The sequence below is a fragment of the Manacus candei genome, unplaced genomic scaffold, assembly GCF_025592945.1.
Source record: "Manacus candei isolate 608988 ecotype Guabito, Panama unplaced genomic scaffold, ASM2559294v1 h1tg000018l, whole genome shotgun sequence".
In the NCBI taxonomy this organism is placed as follows: Eukaryota; Metazoa; Chordata; class Aves; order Passeriformes; family Pipridae; genus Manacus; species Manacus candei.
The window spans coordinates 10,000,001-10,018,256 of NW_026138066.1; the positions used below are offsets into that span (position 1 = coordinate 10,000,001).

Sequence of the window (18,256 nt, forward strand, 5' to 3'; positions counted from 1 at the left end):
GGTTATCACTCTCCTGTTCTGTGACCAGAGCAGGTAACGTTGCAAGTTGCAGACAGAATACCTTCCCCTACTCAAATAAAGAATGTGATCCAATGATATTTAAGTAAAATAAAAATAGATTACTTGTCCCGAGAGAAAGAAGACTGAAATAATACTATTCAGTTGTTTCAAAACTACATTTCTCCCTTGGTACTCAAAGTCCACACACTATTTTTACATATCAGGAACTACCCAGGTCTTCTCTTGATATCCACAAACCCAGAGATTAGTGATGTAAAACCGGTGTCTAAAACCTCAAAACTTCTTACCTAAGGAATTAAGATTCCTCCAAGATCAACCTTGCAGTCAAAAAAGCAAATTGTAAAAATGCTCACTTGAATTCCTCAGGTCTATAGTAACTGCTATTTGCAAAAAACAACTTACTGAACACTTGGTATAAAATTGGATTTGCAGTACCACTTGCTCCCTCTAGACCAACCTGCCTAGTCTTCTTGTCCAATTTAATAATAGTTACATTACAGAATCTGGTGATACAAGATCCTTCACCAAAATAAGGAAACAAGCACAGTGCAATTTCTCAGCTAGCAGGTTTATTTCTCACATTCTGACAGTTTGACAAAAAATAAATTGTGCCTTTTCCATAACACAGTAAAAAGGCCAACACTTATTGTCAACAATATAACTTCAAAGGGTGTCAACAAATGGCAAGCCACAGAAGAAACCAATAATCCTCTTCCAAAAACCAGCCGGTGGTTAATACACACATGAGCAACGCAGGCCACGGTTACGTGGCCATTGTAATCTGGCTCAAATCCACACTGCCACTGAAAGAAATGCAACCTGCCCTTCCCATTCTTCACCTCTTCACCACTACTACTGTGACCTTTTTGCTGGCACAATCTACCACAGAGCTAATCCCACCAAAACTGGTAATTAATCTCTTTTGGACAGATTGATGAGCTGAAGTGGCTCACCACAGGGCTGTGTGCTATCATAAAAGGGTGGAACCAACCCTTTCATCAACAACGCAGGATTAAACCCATGAGGACGTACGTCAGTGTGCTTCAGTGACGTACTTTGTAATAGGACTCGATCATATAACACGAATTATAGAGGGAATCACTGAACTGAGGGCATCCCATCACAACATGCAACTCTGAGAAGTAGCTACAGATTTTTTACAGATTATTCACCCTCAATTTAGTGGGCTGGTTGGACAAAAGTGCTCCAAGTGGCACACACTGCACTACAGGTGAAGCTACTCATTAAAGGGTATCATGGATTGTATTGGGTTTGCATGGCCAGGTTTTGGTAGCAGGGAGGTCACATGGGTGGCTTCTGTGAGAAGCTGCTGGAAACTTCCCAAATGTCTTTCAAGGCCAACGCCAGACAGCCCCAACACAGACCTGCCGCTGGCCAAGGTAGCACCTCTGGGGTAACATATTTAAGAAGGGGAAAATGTTACTGCTCAGGAGCAATTGCAGCCAGAGAGGAGTGAGAATATGTGACAGGAACAACTCTGCAGACACTCGGGTCAGGGAGAGAGGAGGGTAAGGAGGTGTTCCAGGTGCCAGAGCTGAGATTCCCCTGTAGCCCATGGTAAAGATCACGGCAGGGCAGGCTCTCTCCCTGCAGCCCACAGAGGTCCATGGTGGAGCAAATATCCACTTGCAGTCCATGGAGGTCCCTACACTGCCCAAGGGAGGCTGTGACCCTGTGGGAAACCAGTGCTGGATGAGGCTCCCAGCAGGACCTCTGGACCCGTGCAGGGCAGAACCCACACTGGAGCAGGTTTGCTGGCAGTACTTGTGACCCCAGAGGGGACCCGACACTGGACCAGTCAGTTCCTGAAGGGTGGAACCCTGTGGAAGGGACCGATGTTGGAGCAGTTCATGAAGAACTGTAGCCCATGAGAAGCGCTCACATTGGAGAAGTTTGTGGAGGACTGTCTTCCCTGGGAGGGATCCCACACTAGAGCACAGAAGAGTGTGAGGAGTCCTCCCCTCCAAGGAGGAAGGTGCAGTAGAGACAAAGTGCGATGAACTGACCAAAATCCCCATTCCCCATCCCCCTGTGTTGCTGGGGGAAAGGAGGTGGAGAAAATCGGAGCAAAGTTAAGCCCAGGAAGAAGGGAGGGGTGGGAGAAAGGTGCTTTAAGAATTCAGTTTATTTTTCATTAGCCCATTCTGGTTTGATTGGTAATAAATTAAGCTAAATTAATAAACTTTCCCTGTGATGGTAATTGCTAAATGACCTCTCCTTGTCCTTATCTTAACCCACAAGCCTTTCACTGTATCTTCTCTTCCCTATTCAACTGAGGAGGGGAATGACAGAGAGCCTTTGGTGGGCTTGATGTTAAATATTTCATAAATCAAATAGATTTTCATCATAAGTGCTACAGCATGAAAAGAAACTTAAAGAGATGTCTTTAGCAGGGAAGTCATAAATATTTCAGTGCATTCCTTTTTACATACCAAGCATGTCACCAAAATTAATAAGTATAATACACAAATTTTGCCTGCCTGAAGTACAGATGTGAAACTGAAACTACTCACAGAATAATTTTGTTGACAAACTTTCTCCACCAGTTTTCTATCCAAACAAACAGGACAAATCATAGCTACATAAGATGAAACTATAGGCATATTTTCAAAATGAGACACACAAAATAGAAAAATTAAATAGATACTACTAAAGGATGTCTAAGTATCAATTTTTTAAGACAAGTTCCAATTTCCATGAATTGCAGTGATTGTCCTGGAAATAAAACTCCTTTTTTTTTTCTTTTTGTTCAGGTTTTCATTCTTAATATGCTTGAAATACAAGTGTAAAAAACCAAAAAAAGTACAGCTTTTCTTTCTCCTAAATCAGTAGCAATATCTGCCACAATAGCAGCTAACTTGGTGGGATGTTGAACACATCAATATTCTCAAAAAATCTAATAGATATACAAAAAAAATGTTATTACTCTTACTTTAGAAGTGAAATTTGTTCTCTTCAGGAATGATTAAAAAAAGAAATACAAGGATTGGCAAGATCAGACTATCCATCTTTACAAAATCAATTTCTGCACACCAGCATTTTAACTAGCATATCAAAGACATACATACACAGTCAAAAAGACAAACTAAAAGTAGTAAATTATTACCCAAAGTAAATTCTTATGCAGCAACTAACAGAATGTTTGCATTTCTTTTCAAGTATTGTGATCAATTGCCACTCTCTACTAAAACCAGGGCTAAATGAAACCCTTCCCTAAGTGATTTTGCAAAACATGAGATCCCGTTCTCCTTAATATGGAAAAGTTTGTGAGCACAAACAAATTTTTTCAGAAGTAGGTAATGGTTACTTGTTGGAGTATGCAAGTTACATTCTTTTTCTACTCTGTTGACACAATTAGATGTGAGCTAATTCTGGTGCCAAATTTTAATGGCAATTGACAAAACTTTCTTTAAGAGAGCGTTAGCTTGATTTTCCATTTAATATCTCCCTCTACCATTTCTCCATCACTTTTTACTGCACTGAATAACTTCTCTCTCTCAGGTGTTGATCTGTGAACAACACTGTGAACTCATTACATAGAAAAAACATGTCTCAACAAAAGCACATCTTGATCTATGTGACAACTTGAAAAAAGGAACAATAAGAAGAAGCAGAACAGAACCAGGAAAAAAAACGAAGTGAGTTGAGGGAGGCCCTGGCATTTGTTACGTAGCATTCATGAATTTAGAACAGGTAGGCTGAATGCCAGGAGAAAGGAGGTCAGTAAGACCATGTGACTGCTTAGTAATTAGACTTGCACAATAGTGCAATTACACAAAAATATTAGTTCACAATTGTTACATGACTGTTTAAAAAGTTAACCAGAAAGCACCTCTGTACTAAAGGTTGCTATTTGCCAGATTTAACACATACTTGTTAAAATGAACTGTAATTTGTGACTCCGCAGAGTTTACTATAACATGAAACTAAACCTTCTGGTTTATTGTATTCTTTCACCATTTTTCCTCATATCCATTGTGTTAGTCATACTTTGACAGAGAAGATTTTTGCCAAGGGCACTAGGACCATACACAGACCAGAACGTAAACTCTTGGTGTCAATCAACTCAAATTAGGAAAGGACCAACGTAAATTCACACCAGGAGATTAAATTTGACTCATATTCCTAATGCTGAAGGGCTTCTGCTCCTAGTCTCAGCTAAAATGTTTTTAACTAATTCAACACACTACTCCACAGACATGTAAGCAAGGATCTTGCTTACGGTCATCAAGTGACCAAAAACATAAAATGCTTGATCATTAATTACAAGTGTGAAATGAGACTGGCAAACCAAAAAACTGTATCATAAGTCTTGTGTATACATTCTGTGAATATTTGTGTTCACATTGGTTAAAAATAAACTCAAACTACTGGAACCTAAAATGGATTCATACCAAACTAGTAACTGTTCATTTAAATATAAATTTATTAAGAACCACCGTAATAAACATACAGCTTTAGCAGCCAGTTAGTCTATAAAGTTACTGTACTTTTAAACTTGAAAAAAACCTGAAGCTCTCCCAAAAGCAGGCTATGCAGGCAGCAAAATTTTTCTACTCAAATCCATGTGCAGCATGTGCCTCGAGGACATTTGAGCCCCAGGAGACCATCTGAACTGCTTTGGATAGGGGAGTTGTAATTTACCCAAAAATTCAGTCCCTCTAACCAGCAACTAAAAAAAGGTGGTTTTCTTCAAATGCAAAATGCAGTGGAGGGACTAGCTGTCTTTTAGAACAGCAAGAACACTGTTAAAGTAAACCAACCAGCAAATCTATCACACAGAAACATACTCAAGGACTGTATTAGCTAATGATCATATTCCATAGTCATTGAAGAACCATGGAAATAGCACTCAAGACATGAACTTCCTTCTGCTGGAATCAAAGTTCGCATTTGTCTATCATTCACTAGCTCAGAGAATGTAACCAAAAACTGTTTAGCATTTCAACTGCAAAGCACATTACAGACATATGGAGTATTATTAAGACGTGATTTCCTTAACACTTCAAAATTTGTGCCAATTGCCCACATTCTTTTAAAACTTAAGTAGCTGTTCAAGCTTTGTCCACAAAACTAAGACCTCTAAGCTTCTTTATGAAGTCAAAATGTTATTAAAAAAAACTTATCCCCTTCAAAACTAAAACAATTCAAAGTCTCTACAAAAGAAATGTACAACATGAACCTCAGAGAAGGGAAGTATTTAACAATTATTATTCTTCAGTGATATGAACATTATTTTTGTCAGTGAAAATGGAATAACCACCAAGTTAAACTCCACAGAAGACATTTTTAGTATTTCTATCTCCGGAAAACCAGAAATAGGACCACAAAAAAAACTTCTCAAAATGTGAAAAAAACACCAAAACCTCCAAAGGCAAGTTACTTTGTTGGTAAGTTATTTAATGACCTGGGATACAAATTAATTAAATCTCAAAGAAATAATCCTTGAAGTGAACTGAAACCCATACTGAAACGTATCTAAACTTTGTTACTCTTCTATGATGTAATGTTAAGCCAAGTTTCATTGTGCTTGTTCCATAATTAGGCAATCACAGCATCATAGTCTGGGCAGGCTAAGTTCACAAGCACTTCATGTTCCTGACACCAGATGGATAGACACAAACTCTCCTGCATTATCAACCCTTTTAAAAGGGTAACAATTTTCGGATCCTTAGTGATGTTTTAACTAACTTCACATGACAAGCATGCCCAGAAGTCCCTTTAACCTCTGCCTTACTATGGCACACATTTACTGTGGAAGCACCAGTCACAACTCCACAGTAAAGTTCATTTCTGTATTCAGTAGGAGGATTGAAGGTGTAGGAAGAGATCTGCATGCTCCGGAAAGGAACAGTGCACACCAAATCTGCCAGAGCTCGAGAAGCGTTTGGGCATGGATCTCAGACATATGGTGGAATTCGTGGGGCTGTCCTGTGCAGGGCCAGGAGCTGGACTCTGTGATCCTTTTGTGTCCCTTCCAACTCAAGATATTCTTCCCTGCAGGAACGCTATTCTGAGAAATTGCTTTTTGAGCTAAGCGAGCAGCTTCACAGCTTTTCCGAGACAGAGCCACCCTGGGGCTGGCGAAGTCGCCCTGGAGTTCCCGGTTGCCCAGAGGTCCCGAGACAGCGCAAGGCCTCCGCGCTGCTCCCCACGGGACCTTCCTGCCGGCAGCGGCGGGCGAGGGGCCGGGAACAAGGACCCCCTTCCCCGGGAAACCGCAGCCCTCGGGCCCCGCACCGCCCGGCTCCTTCTCGCCGCTCCCCGGCCGGGCGCCGCGGTCCGGGCGGGCGCAGGGCCGGATACGTAACAGCGGCGGTGCCGCGGGGAGGGCGCGGGCAGGGGAAGCCGGCGCTGGCGGCGGCCCAAGCGGCCGCGGAGGGGAGGGGATGGTGGGGAGGCAGCGTGACCGCATACATAACGCGGGGATTAGGGCCCCGCGGCGCCCCGCACTCACCGCCACCTGTTGATGCCCACGTTGGAGGAGCCGGCGAACCAGGGGTCCAGGATGTAGACGCAGCGCACCGTGTCGGCGCCCTGGATGCATTCCCGCAGCGCCGGGTTGTCGTGGAGCCGCAGCCCCTTGCGGAACCAGTGTACGGCGTTCACACCCATGCCGGGCGCGGGCGCTCAGCGGGAACCGCCGCCGCCCGCGGGGCCGCTCATGGCCCGGCGCCGCCGGGCGAGCACGGACGGGCGGACGGGCGGCCCGCGGGGCCTCGCTGCGGGCGGTTCTAGGACCCGGCGGACACGGCGGGAGCGGCCGCCCAGCGGGGACGCATCACCCCGCGGGGCCCCCGCGCCGGGGAGAGCGGGGCCGAAGGGAGGGAGGGAGCGCTGTGTCCGGCGGTGGCTGCGGGGCGGCGAGCGCGCCGTGCCCCAGGAAAGCGCCGTCCGTGCCGATGCGGCCGCCGCCTCCTCGCCGCTCGCCCTGTGACTGCGCCGGGCGCGGGGCTGCGCCGGCCGCTCCGCCCCGCCCCCCGCCGCCCATTGGCCGACGGCGCCCCCACGTGACTGCCGGCCCTCACGTTTCTGAGGTGTGTTCGGTACCGCCGGCCCCGGGGGGTCGAACGGCTGGACCGGGCGGGCCCGCGTCGTGCCGGCTCGGGAGGCGGCCCGCAGAGCCCGCGATCCCGGCGGGAATCCCACCCGTCGGGGCGGCGCGGGGCCGGCGGGCCGCGGTGGGAGGGCGGAGACCGCGGGCTAGCCCCCCCCCGCGGGTCGGGGCGGCGGGACCCGGATGAGCACGGGGCCGCGAGGCGGCTCTTGGTGGCGCCGGTTCCTGCCGGGACGCGCCCGCGTGCGCGCGCCCGCCGGCCTGTTATGTATAGCGCCCCGCGCGCGCCCGCGGCGGCGGCGCGGCCCCGCTCACAGCCCCGGGCGGTGCCCACAGATCCCAGCGCACCACGTCCCATCCCGCGGGAAACAGGCGGGGCGCTGTTTATATAAGCGTGTGCGTAGGGAGCAGATGTTGGACTGGCGGATCTCCACAGGGTCCTTCCAGTTCCGTGATTCTGTGAAACAGGCCGAGGTCTCGGTGCCTGCTGCAGCCGTGAGGGGCTGGGCAAAAGTGCTGGACAGGAACCCCCGAGCAAGAGAGAGCGGCTCGGCCGTGCGGTGCTGCCACAACCAAACACACTTGAAAGCAGCAGAATGAGTTGTCTCTCCAGCGCTGTATCTAAACTCGTTATCAGTAAATGGTGAATATCTCACGTCTTTTAATTACAGAGCTCAAAACACGGTCTGTGTGCTGCCTACACAGCAGGTTTCCCTGTACCTGCTCCGGGGTTACTCGAGGCACGGCCTGCAGCTGATGGAGGCATCGCACTGATAGGACTCAGTAGAGCCATTGCGAGTCTTTACAGGACAGCTGTGGATTGCAGCTCAAATCTACAGCTTCCAGGGTGTTCACAGACAAGTGGGTACTAACAGCAAGTGTTGTCATTAGAAATAATGTCTCACGGAAAAGACAGAGGACTCTCATCAGCAGTACTGACTTTTCTTGCCCTCTGGAAGAACCAGACCAGTGCAGTACTTTAAGAACTGTAGTTTTTCTTTCTCCTAAAATATTTTTTCTGCTAAGATACACAGAAAGTATATGTCAAGTCAACAAAGTCCCTTCACACTTCTCTTTCCTCACTTTGAATGACTTAATAAACAGCATAACAGAATCACAGAATCATTTAGCTTGGAAAAGACCTCTAAGATCATCAAGTCCAATCTTTGACCGATCTCCTTGTCAACTAGACCATAGCACTAAGTGTCATGTCCAGTCATTTCTTGAATACCTCCAGGGATGGTGAGTCCACCACCGCCCTGGCCCGTCCATTCCAATGTTTAACAATTCTTTCTATGAAGAAATTCTCCCTGATGTCCAACCTGAACCTCCCCTGGTGCAGTTGGAGGCTCTGTCCCTAGTTGCTGGGAGAAGAGGCTGATCCCCACCTGGCTACAAGCTCCTTTCAGCAGGTTGAAAATGTCATCAATGATCAAGGTATGATAGCAGCAAAGGACCCAGCCATGATTAGAATCCCTTTCTATTTGGTCTTACACAAAATTTCTTTCTAAAAAGTATGGAGGCTGAACAGTTCTTAAGCACTGACTTTAACAATAGCATAAAATATAATGAGTTTTTCAATTATTACTTTGTTATATGAAGAACATCATATTCCACAGCTCATCATTCTGGTCCAAGAAGAATATATGGGATCCTGTCATATACACCCTTCCTGCAACTCAAAAGTTGGAGCAGTTTGGGGCATTGTGAAGTTGAACATTCTTTTCTCAACTAATAAAAATTACATTGTTACATGCTTGTTTTTTGCTTAATTTTTATCCTTAAGAAATGCCAAACATTGGGTATATAATTGTCAAAGAAATAAAATAGAAAAAGAAAATTTGGTTGTTAATGACCACCGTCTATCAAACTCATTTGAATTCTGTAATTTTTGAGCACACTGAAGAAATAGAGTCCTTATTTTCAAGGAAAGCCACCTCACAATATAGTTTTTATTTCAACTTTTAAACTGCTCATTCATACTCTTTATGTTCCCTGCTAGCCTCCCACAAGGCTGCCACACTGAAGATGGCCCTGAATAAAGTCCAGCATCAATCAATCCGCCTTTGAGGGAATACTGAGGTGGAAGCAGCCCTTCCTCACTAGACCTTACGGCTTCATAAGCAAATTGCAACCATGAAAACCATCACTCTGTAAGCTGTTTGTTGCTACAGGCTAAATAACAACTGTAGTATATCATTAGCATATCATTATGTCAAAACACTATTTGGCTCTAGCCATACCTTCTATGCTAGACAGTTTGTTCTTGATTTAGAAGTGGAAGGAAGGTGATGAATGTAGTAATTAAAATGTCTAATCTCAAGGGAAGAGTCTCTCCAAGTTAGTTGGAAAAGAAAATAGAATCACAGTTAATCAAGGAACTCATAAAAGTAAACCTCACTACTGTGTTCTCTTGTGAATAACTTATTTTTAACAATTGCTAATTTAGCTAATTTAGCCCAGACAGTGATTGCAAAAATCAAGAGAGTGGGGAGCAATTAGAAGGGAAAAAGGATAACATGAAGACATGAAGCAACAAAAACATAAAAAATTAAATATCCAATATATTGTGTATTACAAATTGGAAGCATTTTTTAGATGCTTGTTTTTAACATCATTTTATGCAATTATATTTACATTGTTAACTGTTCTTGAAACAGCTGTTATGCAGGAGACAAAGCCTGAACCGGGTTCCTACATCACGGTTTCTTTCAGTAGCAGTTCTTCAACTGATCTTTTTCTCAGATGCAATACAGATTACTGAACATGTAGCTGACAAAAGAAGTGTTCCCAGAGGGAACAGGAGAGATTTTCACTCTCTGAAGGATGTGATTGTGCAGACCCAGAGTTAGTTCAAAAATTCCAAATGCCCCTAGTATAATCTTTCTAGTGCAGAAACCATTTATGTGACTGTAGAGTTGTTATTCTGGAAGAGAAATCAAGTAGATATAGCTGAAAAAAATAAGGTAGAGGAAGGTGGTTCTCATCATCACAGCTCAAAGCTGTGTTTCACAGTTCTGAAATGCCACCAGCCAAAACACTATAGATCAACAGCTAGGTACGTGAATTTTATTCTTTTAATCTGTAATAAGGCAGCGATCATATGGAAAAAAATATGATGATGTAAGACAAACCACCTATCATCATTCAGTGTTACCAAATCAAAAGGAGCAAAGAATCATAGAATCAGCTGAGTTGGAAAAGACCTCTGAGATCATCAAGTCCAACCCTTGATCCACTACTGCAGTTACCAAACCATGGCACTAAGTGCCACATCCAGTCTCATCTTAAAAACCTCCAGGGATGGAGAATCCACCACTTCCCTGGGCAGCCCATTCCAATGCCTGATTACCCTCTCTCTAAAGAATTTCTTAATAATTTGCTTCCCATCAGAATACAGGCACACAAGTAGCCTAACTTTAAAATGTTTGACTCTTTGCCATCATACTACTTCAGAAGACTTTCAAAGTTGTTTTTTTTTCTATTTACCACTCTAATTCTCTCTGAAAGCTGTTTTAATCCAGCCCCCTGTACCTTCTTCTAGTCCCATCAAACCCTGCTCTAACAAGCGATGGAACCCCGTGTGATTTTGCACCAGACACGCCGGGCGTTCCGAGTGCCGTGGGACGGCACGTCCCGCCGCCTGCCATCCCGGTCACCGCCTCCCGCACAGGGCACGTCCCCGTCCCACCCCCGGGCGGCAGCGGCGGCGGGGCCCGGGCGGCGGCGAGGCCGGTGAGCGCGGGCGGGGGCCGGGCGGGGGCTCGGCCGCTCTGCGGCCGCGGGGCAGGGACACCGCCGCTGCGGGCCCTGCCGTGCTCCGGGCACCCGGGAGGATGGAGGGGGCGGGATGCAGCGGGAGAGGCCGCGCCGTTCCGAGGGCCCCCTGGGCGCGGGGCCTCCTTGTCGGCCCCGGGAGGCTCCGGCAGGAGCGGGATAACCGGCTGCGGTAGCGGGGACGGGCAGAGGCCTGCCGGGCCTGCCAGCCTCTGCGCCGTGCTGGTCACAGGAAAGCATCCGCCTCCTGCCGCTCCGCCCCCACGCGGAGTCCAAAGGGTGCGACTCCAGCTGGCCGGGCTTTGGGAGCAGGGTGCGATGGAGAACCTTGTTTTCTCTGTACTAAAAGCACCACTTGAGGAACATTGGTTTAAATAGTGCGGCGCGTCCTTAAGCACTTTGCAAATGTTTTTCCTAGATACAGGGAAAAGCTTCTTCCCTATGAGGACAGTTGAGCAGTAGAACAGGTAACCCAGAGAGGCGGGGTGGGCTCCATCCATGGACAAATCAGCCTGGTCTTATTTCATAGCACTGCTTTGAGCACATGAGGTCCCTTCAAACCTGGATTATTCTAGAATCCTCTGTATTTTTTTCTAGAAAGCTTTATGTTGGTCTAGCATATTTTATAATCCTTCTTTGCCTCATTTCCACTACCGATGCAAAGCAGGGATTCGGTTTTTTGCCTGTAAGTGCAGAAGTATGAACATTTACTCTATTGTGCATTAATCTACAAAACCACTACATATCTCCCTCCTAGATTTCTTCGCAGACCATTCAAATCCTGTGTACACTGCTTTATTCTACGTAGATACCTACTCTCCTGGTTAATTCGAAGTTCAATCTAGGCTTTCTGTAGTTCAATTTAATTTTCAGAGCCTGCTAAGTTTGCTGTGGTGAGGCAATAGGAATGGTAGTGACCAGCACAAAGTAGCAGTCGAAAAATATAACGTAAGAGGTTGCTAATTTTCAAACATGAGATTTGAGTCTTAAAACACACATTCAGAAATTTAAATGAGGGATGAATCAGCCAGTTGATCCTCATACCCATTTGCTTTAGAAGGTCTCATAAATAATGCGATTAAATGAGATAAAATTAAATAATGAAACTTATAGCACCCCTTTACTCTGTATATACAGGTCTCTAGCAAGCAGGATCACAGGTACTTTCAGACAGACATTAGTTCATTTTCTTATTGCCGTTCTAACGCTTGGTGATAAGAGAGTGCTGCTGGCAGTGAGGACGAACATCTCATTTGAGCTGGCTTTTTTTTTTCTTAATCTCTCAATTGATTTACAACCCCCACAGCAACATAAGTATGTAAAAAGTTACAGTGGGGTCCTGCACGTTAGAGCATACATTAAATCCAGCATGAGCTTTAAAAGAACTCTGAATTCTTGAAATTGGTTACATGCCCCAGAAATGTGATACTGTCACCTATAGACTTGGAAATACACTAAATCATAACTCTTAATCATCACCTCGGTTTCTATAAACACCATGACATAAAATTCATTCTTTTTTTTGTATGTTGTATTTTGCATAGTGCTTAATTACATGGGCTCCTGAGTACCCCAGTCAAATGCAATTATTTAGCAAATAAAGTTTTTCTTCCTTTTACAGTACTCTGTTTCTGATGATCCTCACAACAGGGAAAAAAATTGACTGATGTTAGAAATTTTCAGAAAACTTAGAACCTTTTTTAAGTGAGCATAACAATCATTTCCATGTTAGATCGTGGAAGGGCACAATTTATCAGAATTTTTTAAAAGCTCTGTAATAGTACAAATTACTGTATTTTAAATGGCTGCATTACTCACAAGGCAATTTTGTTTAAGAGCAGGATTACTTATTTTACTTATTGAAGTAAAAGCAAGTCATGGTTATTTTTCCAGTTTGTACTGTATCATCTGACATGCCATACAATTTTAACAGTACTTGCTGGCAGTTTCCAGCTGGGCTGAAGCATTAATGAAGAGAGCCCTGATCCTTCAGAGATTTACTTACTTTGACTGGACTCCCTAAATTCTGTGCTCAGACACAGGCAGTTTTGTCTCCTGCCTGTGGAGGAGAGGCTTTAGTTTGCATTCCCCTGAAAAGGTCACTTTTTCAGGACATGGAAAGGTCAGCACACAAAATGACTGTGACTTACCTACACTTCCAGTGCTTTCAGGGCTGTCGGGAAAAATCGCTTGTTCTGTGGTGGGGCTTGCTGGACAGCACTTCTCAAGTTACAAAGTTTATGAAGACAAAATAAGCAGCCTTGGGGTTACGACACAAGCACCTTCATTAGGCAATTGGATTTTGCCTCAGAGATTTGAAGTAATACTAAACAAGAAGTTACCAGTAAACAGCTTCTGTTAATAACATAAGCTTGCATATAGGAAATTATTCTGTTAGTTTATGATGTAGTGACACGAGTCCAGCTTTTAGAAGCATAAAAAAGCAACCTAAAAGCAAAGGCACACTTTCTTGAGATAGAGTGTTTTACCTCTAGAAAATATTTAGTCTTACCTGGCAACTAGATAGAGGATCTATCAAATTCTCTAAACAAACCAGGTATTTTCTTAGAAGACAGATTATAGATTCTAGGAATCTTGTATAGCTGTTCCAACAATAGGTTTCTCAGTCTGTTCTGTAGATTAGACTGCATTATCATAACAGTAATTTCTCTTCTGAAAAAAACCAAAACAACCAAAGTAATTTAACAGAATGCTAATGTAGGTACTTTTTGAAGCATGCTATACTTAGAACTGTCAAATGCAAAATTGTATTTCTTTTCTTATTTTCAATTTGAGCATGTTCCCAGCAGCAACCATTTGCTGAGTTATTTCACAGATCAGCACTTCTCCCTTTCAGGCTCAGTGCTTCCAAAGGGTTCTTATGAAAACACCACGTAGGAAGTTAAAGATACACTTAATATCTCTGTTTGACTGCTGCGGCTCCTTTGGCCACTGCGGAGCAGGTGACAGCGCACATGCTGTTGGTGATACCTAGCAGCCAGTTTGAGCAAAGGTGAGGTGTGGGGTTGCCCACAACTACCTGTGGTTGCCATGTGGACTCCAATACCGCCACGTACCTATTCCACAAGGACTCTGCCTACTGGGGGTGGCTGGCATCAACAAAAGTGACCTGGAGGCAGAAATAAGGCGTTGGTGCAAAGAGCAGCTGTAGAGAAGTAGGTGCTGGGAGAGGCAAGCGAACGCCTGGAAACGTTACGGTGTACTTGCTCCCTCACCCAAAATACCAGTGTGCTTATTCAGAACTCAATTAGCAGACTTGGCTAGTGAAAAACACATACATAAAGGTTTCTGTGATTTTTTTTTTCCTTAATAACAATGATTTAAAAATGAAGTTAAACGGCTATGAACTGCTGCTGAAGCAGCACTGAGCAGGGGGTGTCTCTGACACAGGAAGGAACAAGTCACACTCCAAATGATGCTTGAGAAGTTCTAGCAAATACCTTCATAAGAGTTAAGAAAGATATTTAAGCTGCCTTTTTTTATTAGTTTAGTGGGATGACTGTCAAATGAAATTGGGTGAATCATTTTTCCCTTATGGTGTGAGCGATCTGTAATGTAATAACAATGTTAGCTGCAGAAAATGGCTGACAGTTTGGATCTCGTATGACTGCAAGCTTTTATATGGACAGAGCACTGCCCCTACATCAGGCCTGTTGCAGACACTGTTCCAGTGACACATTCGTCAGAACATTAACCTTTCAAAAATATTCCCCTCCCTCGCTTTCGTGTGAAAGCTGGATTTTGTGCTAGTAACAAAAGCATGGGTGAGAGTAATTTCTTATGCCAGCTCTGTCTAAACATCAACGATTCTGAGCATTAACTAATTCTTTAAATGTGTTTTCTTACCGTTGTTCTGTCTCCACAGGGCTGACCTCCACAATGTTAAGCGGAATCGCTCATGCTGCAAAAGACACATTCGCTCTTCTGTCGACAAGATCTCAGCGCTGCAACCCAGCATTGATATTTTCATCAGTACGGCCTGAAGTAGCAAGCAGGAGCTTCCTCATACATTCCAGTTACACAACCGATACAAAGTCAAGAGAGGAAAATAAAAAAACCATTGAGAGTCTCTACGGTTTGTCAGTTGACATTAAGAAGATACGCAGACTGAAGGAATGGGTCCTTCTCCAGGATGTGGCCTATGTTAAAGAAATTGCTGGTATCTTGCAAGAAATGGGAGCAGATGAAACCGCTGTAGCCAACATTTTAGAACGCTGCCCAGAGGCAATTCTCCGCACCCCTGAAGAGATAAACTCTCAAAGAGCTCTGTGGCAATTAGTATGCCAGAATGAAAAACAGTTGATTAAATTAATAGAGCAATTTCCAGAGTCTTTTTTTACTACCAAATATCACCAGAATCAGAAGGCAAACATAACATTTTTTCAAGAGCTAGGACTTAAGAATAATATAATCACCAGGTTCTTGACAAGCGCACCAAATATTTTTTATAATCCTGTTGAGAAAAATAAAAACGTGATAGAGACATTACAAAGAAGTTATTTAAATTTAGGAGGTTCTGAAGCAAATATGAAGATCTGGATACTGAAACTATTGAGCCAAAATCCATTTATTTTATTAAATACCTCCACCACAATCCAGGAGAACTTGGAATTTCTCCAGAAGAATGACTTCACTGACCATGAAGTTCTACAGCTGCTGTCTAAACTTAAAGGCTTCATTTTTCAACTTAATTCTACTACTATGCAGAAGAGTATGCTTTTTTCCAAAAATGTCTTTAATTGCAGTGATCAAGAACTAAAAGAACTAGTGCTGAAATGCCCAGCCCTCCTCTACTATTCTGTTCCAGTTTTGGAAGAAAGACTCGAAGGACTACTTAAGGAAGGAATTTCTGTAGCACAGATTAGAGAGACACCAATGGTGCTGGAGTTGACAACAGAAATTGTTCAGTACCGAATTAAAAAGCTCTCTGCGCTAGGATATGATGTAAAGAGTGGAAATCTAGAAAGCTTGAATGGTACCAAGAAAGATTTTGAAGTCACTTATGGTAAGATACAATCAAAGAAGGAAAGACCAATTTTTAATCCTGTTGCCCCTATACACATTGAAGATTAATTTGAATGCTGTACTTCAAGTTATGCAAAATAAAAGTTGGTTTTTTGAGATGAAACAATGTAATCTTAACCAGACTGTAGTCTTATGCTGTACTTTGTCCTGGAGTGGGTTTTAGGCACAACTTCATTATACACTTCTAGCTTTCTAATGCTTTCAAATAATGTCATAGAACCTGGTTACGATAAAGGTTGCCTTTTTCTAGAGAGTACCTCACACGTTACATTTTCTTACCTGACAGGGCATTAACTGCTTTGGATTTTCAGCTCTGTCACTGCACAGACCATCCTGTGGTAGTGATTAGCTGGAGGGTTATTTTTCCAGCAGTGTTCAGCAACCCACTGGTTCACTGACTTCAGGAAATTCTCTTGGAGTTCCGTTCCTTATTGCTGCAGTAAGTAGCTCTAGCTCCTGGATCCTGACCTGCAACAGACTTGATTTTTTGGTTAGGAAAGCCTAGCCAGAGTGCAGTTTGAGCACAGGGGCAGGACATAATTTTTTTTACTCAGTGACTGCTACAGCGAGACCCCAATATGTTTGTGTACAAACCATAATGCAAAGAAACTACAAGACAACCTCCTTTACATTTCTGAGACTTCAAAATTTACTTCTTTTGCAAAAAAATCGGGGCAGGAGGAAAACCATTTATTGCTAGTTCTTAATTTCTTATTTTCTAGCAAGGTTTGGGGACAGGAAAGATTAGGGAGAAACTGAGGTTAGTATCAAATGATGGTAGGAGAACGGAAAAAGCCATGGGTTTATATTAGGTATAACAAAACTCTAGTCTGTAAACCACTGGTGATTAAAAATGACTACCAGATTTTCAAACAGCTGCCACAGTTTCTAAATATACGGGCGGCACCGCTTCTCAGATAACACCGAATGATAATTGTCAACAAGTGCTGGCTTTCAAAATAGTAACTACCGGACAGTGTTTAAGTTCTCAGGGGATTTGATTTCTTTTCATTTATAGGCTGTGAATGGTAATATAAAGTAGCAGCATCACTGACGATCGTCTCAATAGAATTAGGATCATCGGTGATTTTATTTCTCAGAAAGACTTTCCTAAGCAACTGTTCCACACACATTCCCTCTTGACAGCAGGAGAAAAAACAGTTACACAGCCCCCTCATTCCAGGCCATTCTTCAAGGTCATTTTTAGCACACATTTTGGCAGCAAGTCCAGGCTTCCTTTTCTTCAAGTGAAGTTTTAAATTGCTGAAGAAAGCAGGTATTAAATTGCTGGTTTAGAGAGCGGGCTGCAAGATGATGATTTTATATAGTCTGCCACATTATCTGCTGTGAGCTTGGAAAGGGCTGGAAACACCTGGTGAGAGCAGTGCCAAGATCTCAACAGCTGAAGGTCTTAAACTCACCACTCTGCAGGCGAGAGAGCGGACGTGACAGCAGCTTGTGTGGGAAAATGCCGCTCCTGCAGGAGTGTGGGCAACAGCGGTGAGAATTTAAGAAGGGGCACATATCCCCAACATGAAAAAAGTCAGGCTGTGTTACCAGGCTGCATCTTTGCCAACTCTTTCAAAACACATTATCAGTTTTTAGGAGGAAACTGGAAAGACAGCCATATCACAAATTCACAGGAACTTGCCTTTGACACTTTCTGTCTTTCCGTGCTCAGCTATTAAGCAGACCACAGTATTATTTGAATTCAAAAGCCTTCTTCCCTTCAGACACAAGAGGGCATTTCAGCTCTCTGAAGCTGTTCATAACACAATCCGTAACTGAGCTTGATGGTTTAGGATGAAAAGGAAATCAAGATTTAGAACAGTGTTTTCCCTGAAAAGTTTCAGCATTTCTACAGGTATCTGTTTTTAAAGTTCTTGAAACAGCTTGTATTCCCATCACTTAAAGTATCTTCAGTGGCAACACAACAGGAAAAGGATGCATTTCCCTAAGTGAGTCATGGCCTGAGTAATCATTAATTTTCTATTCTGAATGTTTCAATTTCTCCTCCTCCCCTTTCAAAACATAAGCATGAGCAGAAATGCTCTTTTTTCTCTACCACCAGATGAAAATTCAGTCAGTCATTCATAACTCTATGCCTGGGACCTGTTTCCCTCTTCTTCACAGGATTCATTTGTAATAAAACCTCAGGGAACCTCCCAGTCACCAAAACATTGTATTGCTGAAATCCACTCCCTCATCTCTTGTCATTACTCACAATGGACGTGAACCAGTTTGTACTGTTTAAGTCTGGCACAGAAAGATGTGGCTATAGGTAAGCCTTTTGTTACAGAGCGAGCAGTCAGGCATACAAGGTGCCTTCATAAA

General features: G+C 43.7%; 2 protein-coding genes and 1 long non-coding RNA gene across 6 annotated transcripts in view; 1 reads left to right on the forward strand and 2 right to left on the reverse strand.

Moving 5' to 3' along the window:
- The window catches only part of CRY1 (cryptochrome circadian regulator 1), a 40,480-nt gene extending 33,478 nt beyond the window's left edge, over window positions 1–7,002 (reverse strand). The window contains exon 1 of the mRNA XM_051784588.1: window positions 6,500–7,002. Coding sequence (XP_051640548.1) covers window positions 6,500–6,657 — 158 coding nt within the window. The 5' untranslated portion in view covers window positions 6,658–7,002. The remainder of the gene's footprint in view (window positions 1–6,499) is intronic.
- A 3,719-nt stretch (window positions 7,003–10,721) lies between these two features.
- On the forward strand, window positions 10,722–16,039 carry MTERF2 (mitochondrial transcription termination factor 2). 2 transcript variants are annotated; one of them, XM_051783984.1, is made up of 2 exons: window positions 10,722–10,834; window positions 14,763–16,039. In XM_051783984.1, exon 2 carries the CDS (start codon window positions 14,777–14,779, stop codon window positions 15,968–15,970), a length of 1,194 nt encoding a protein of 397 aa, XP_051639944.1. In that variant the 5' UTR covers window positions 10,722–10,834; window positions 14,763–14,776; the 3' UTR covers window positions 15,971–16,039. The 2 variants fall into 2 exon arrangements, with proteins under 2 accessions (XP_051639944.1, XP_051639943.1); XM_051783983.1 differs by lacking the exon at window positions 10,722–10,834 and adding an exon at window positions 10,930–11,155.
- LOC127469536 (uncharacterized) lies at window positions 11,077–14,865 on the reverse strand. Of its 3 annotated transcripts, XR_007904006.1 has the most exons (4): window positions 14,744–14,830; window positions 13,954–14,006; window positions 13,027–13,549; window positions 11,077–11,559 (listed from the first exon to the last, which is right to left on the reverse strand). It is a non-coding gene; the product is annotated as an uncharacterized LOC127469536 (long non-coding RNA). The 3 variants fall into 3 exon arrangements; XR_007904004.1 differs by lacking the exon at window positions 11,077–11,559 and having other exon boundaries at window positions 12,128–13,549; XR_007904005.1 differs by lacking the exons at window positions 11,077–11,559; window positions 13,954–14,006 and having other exon boundaries at window positions 12,128–13,549; window positions 14,744–14,865.
- Window positions 16,040–18,256: the final 2,217 nt, after the last annotated feature.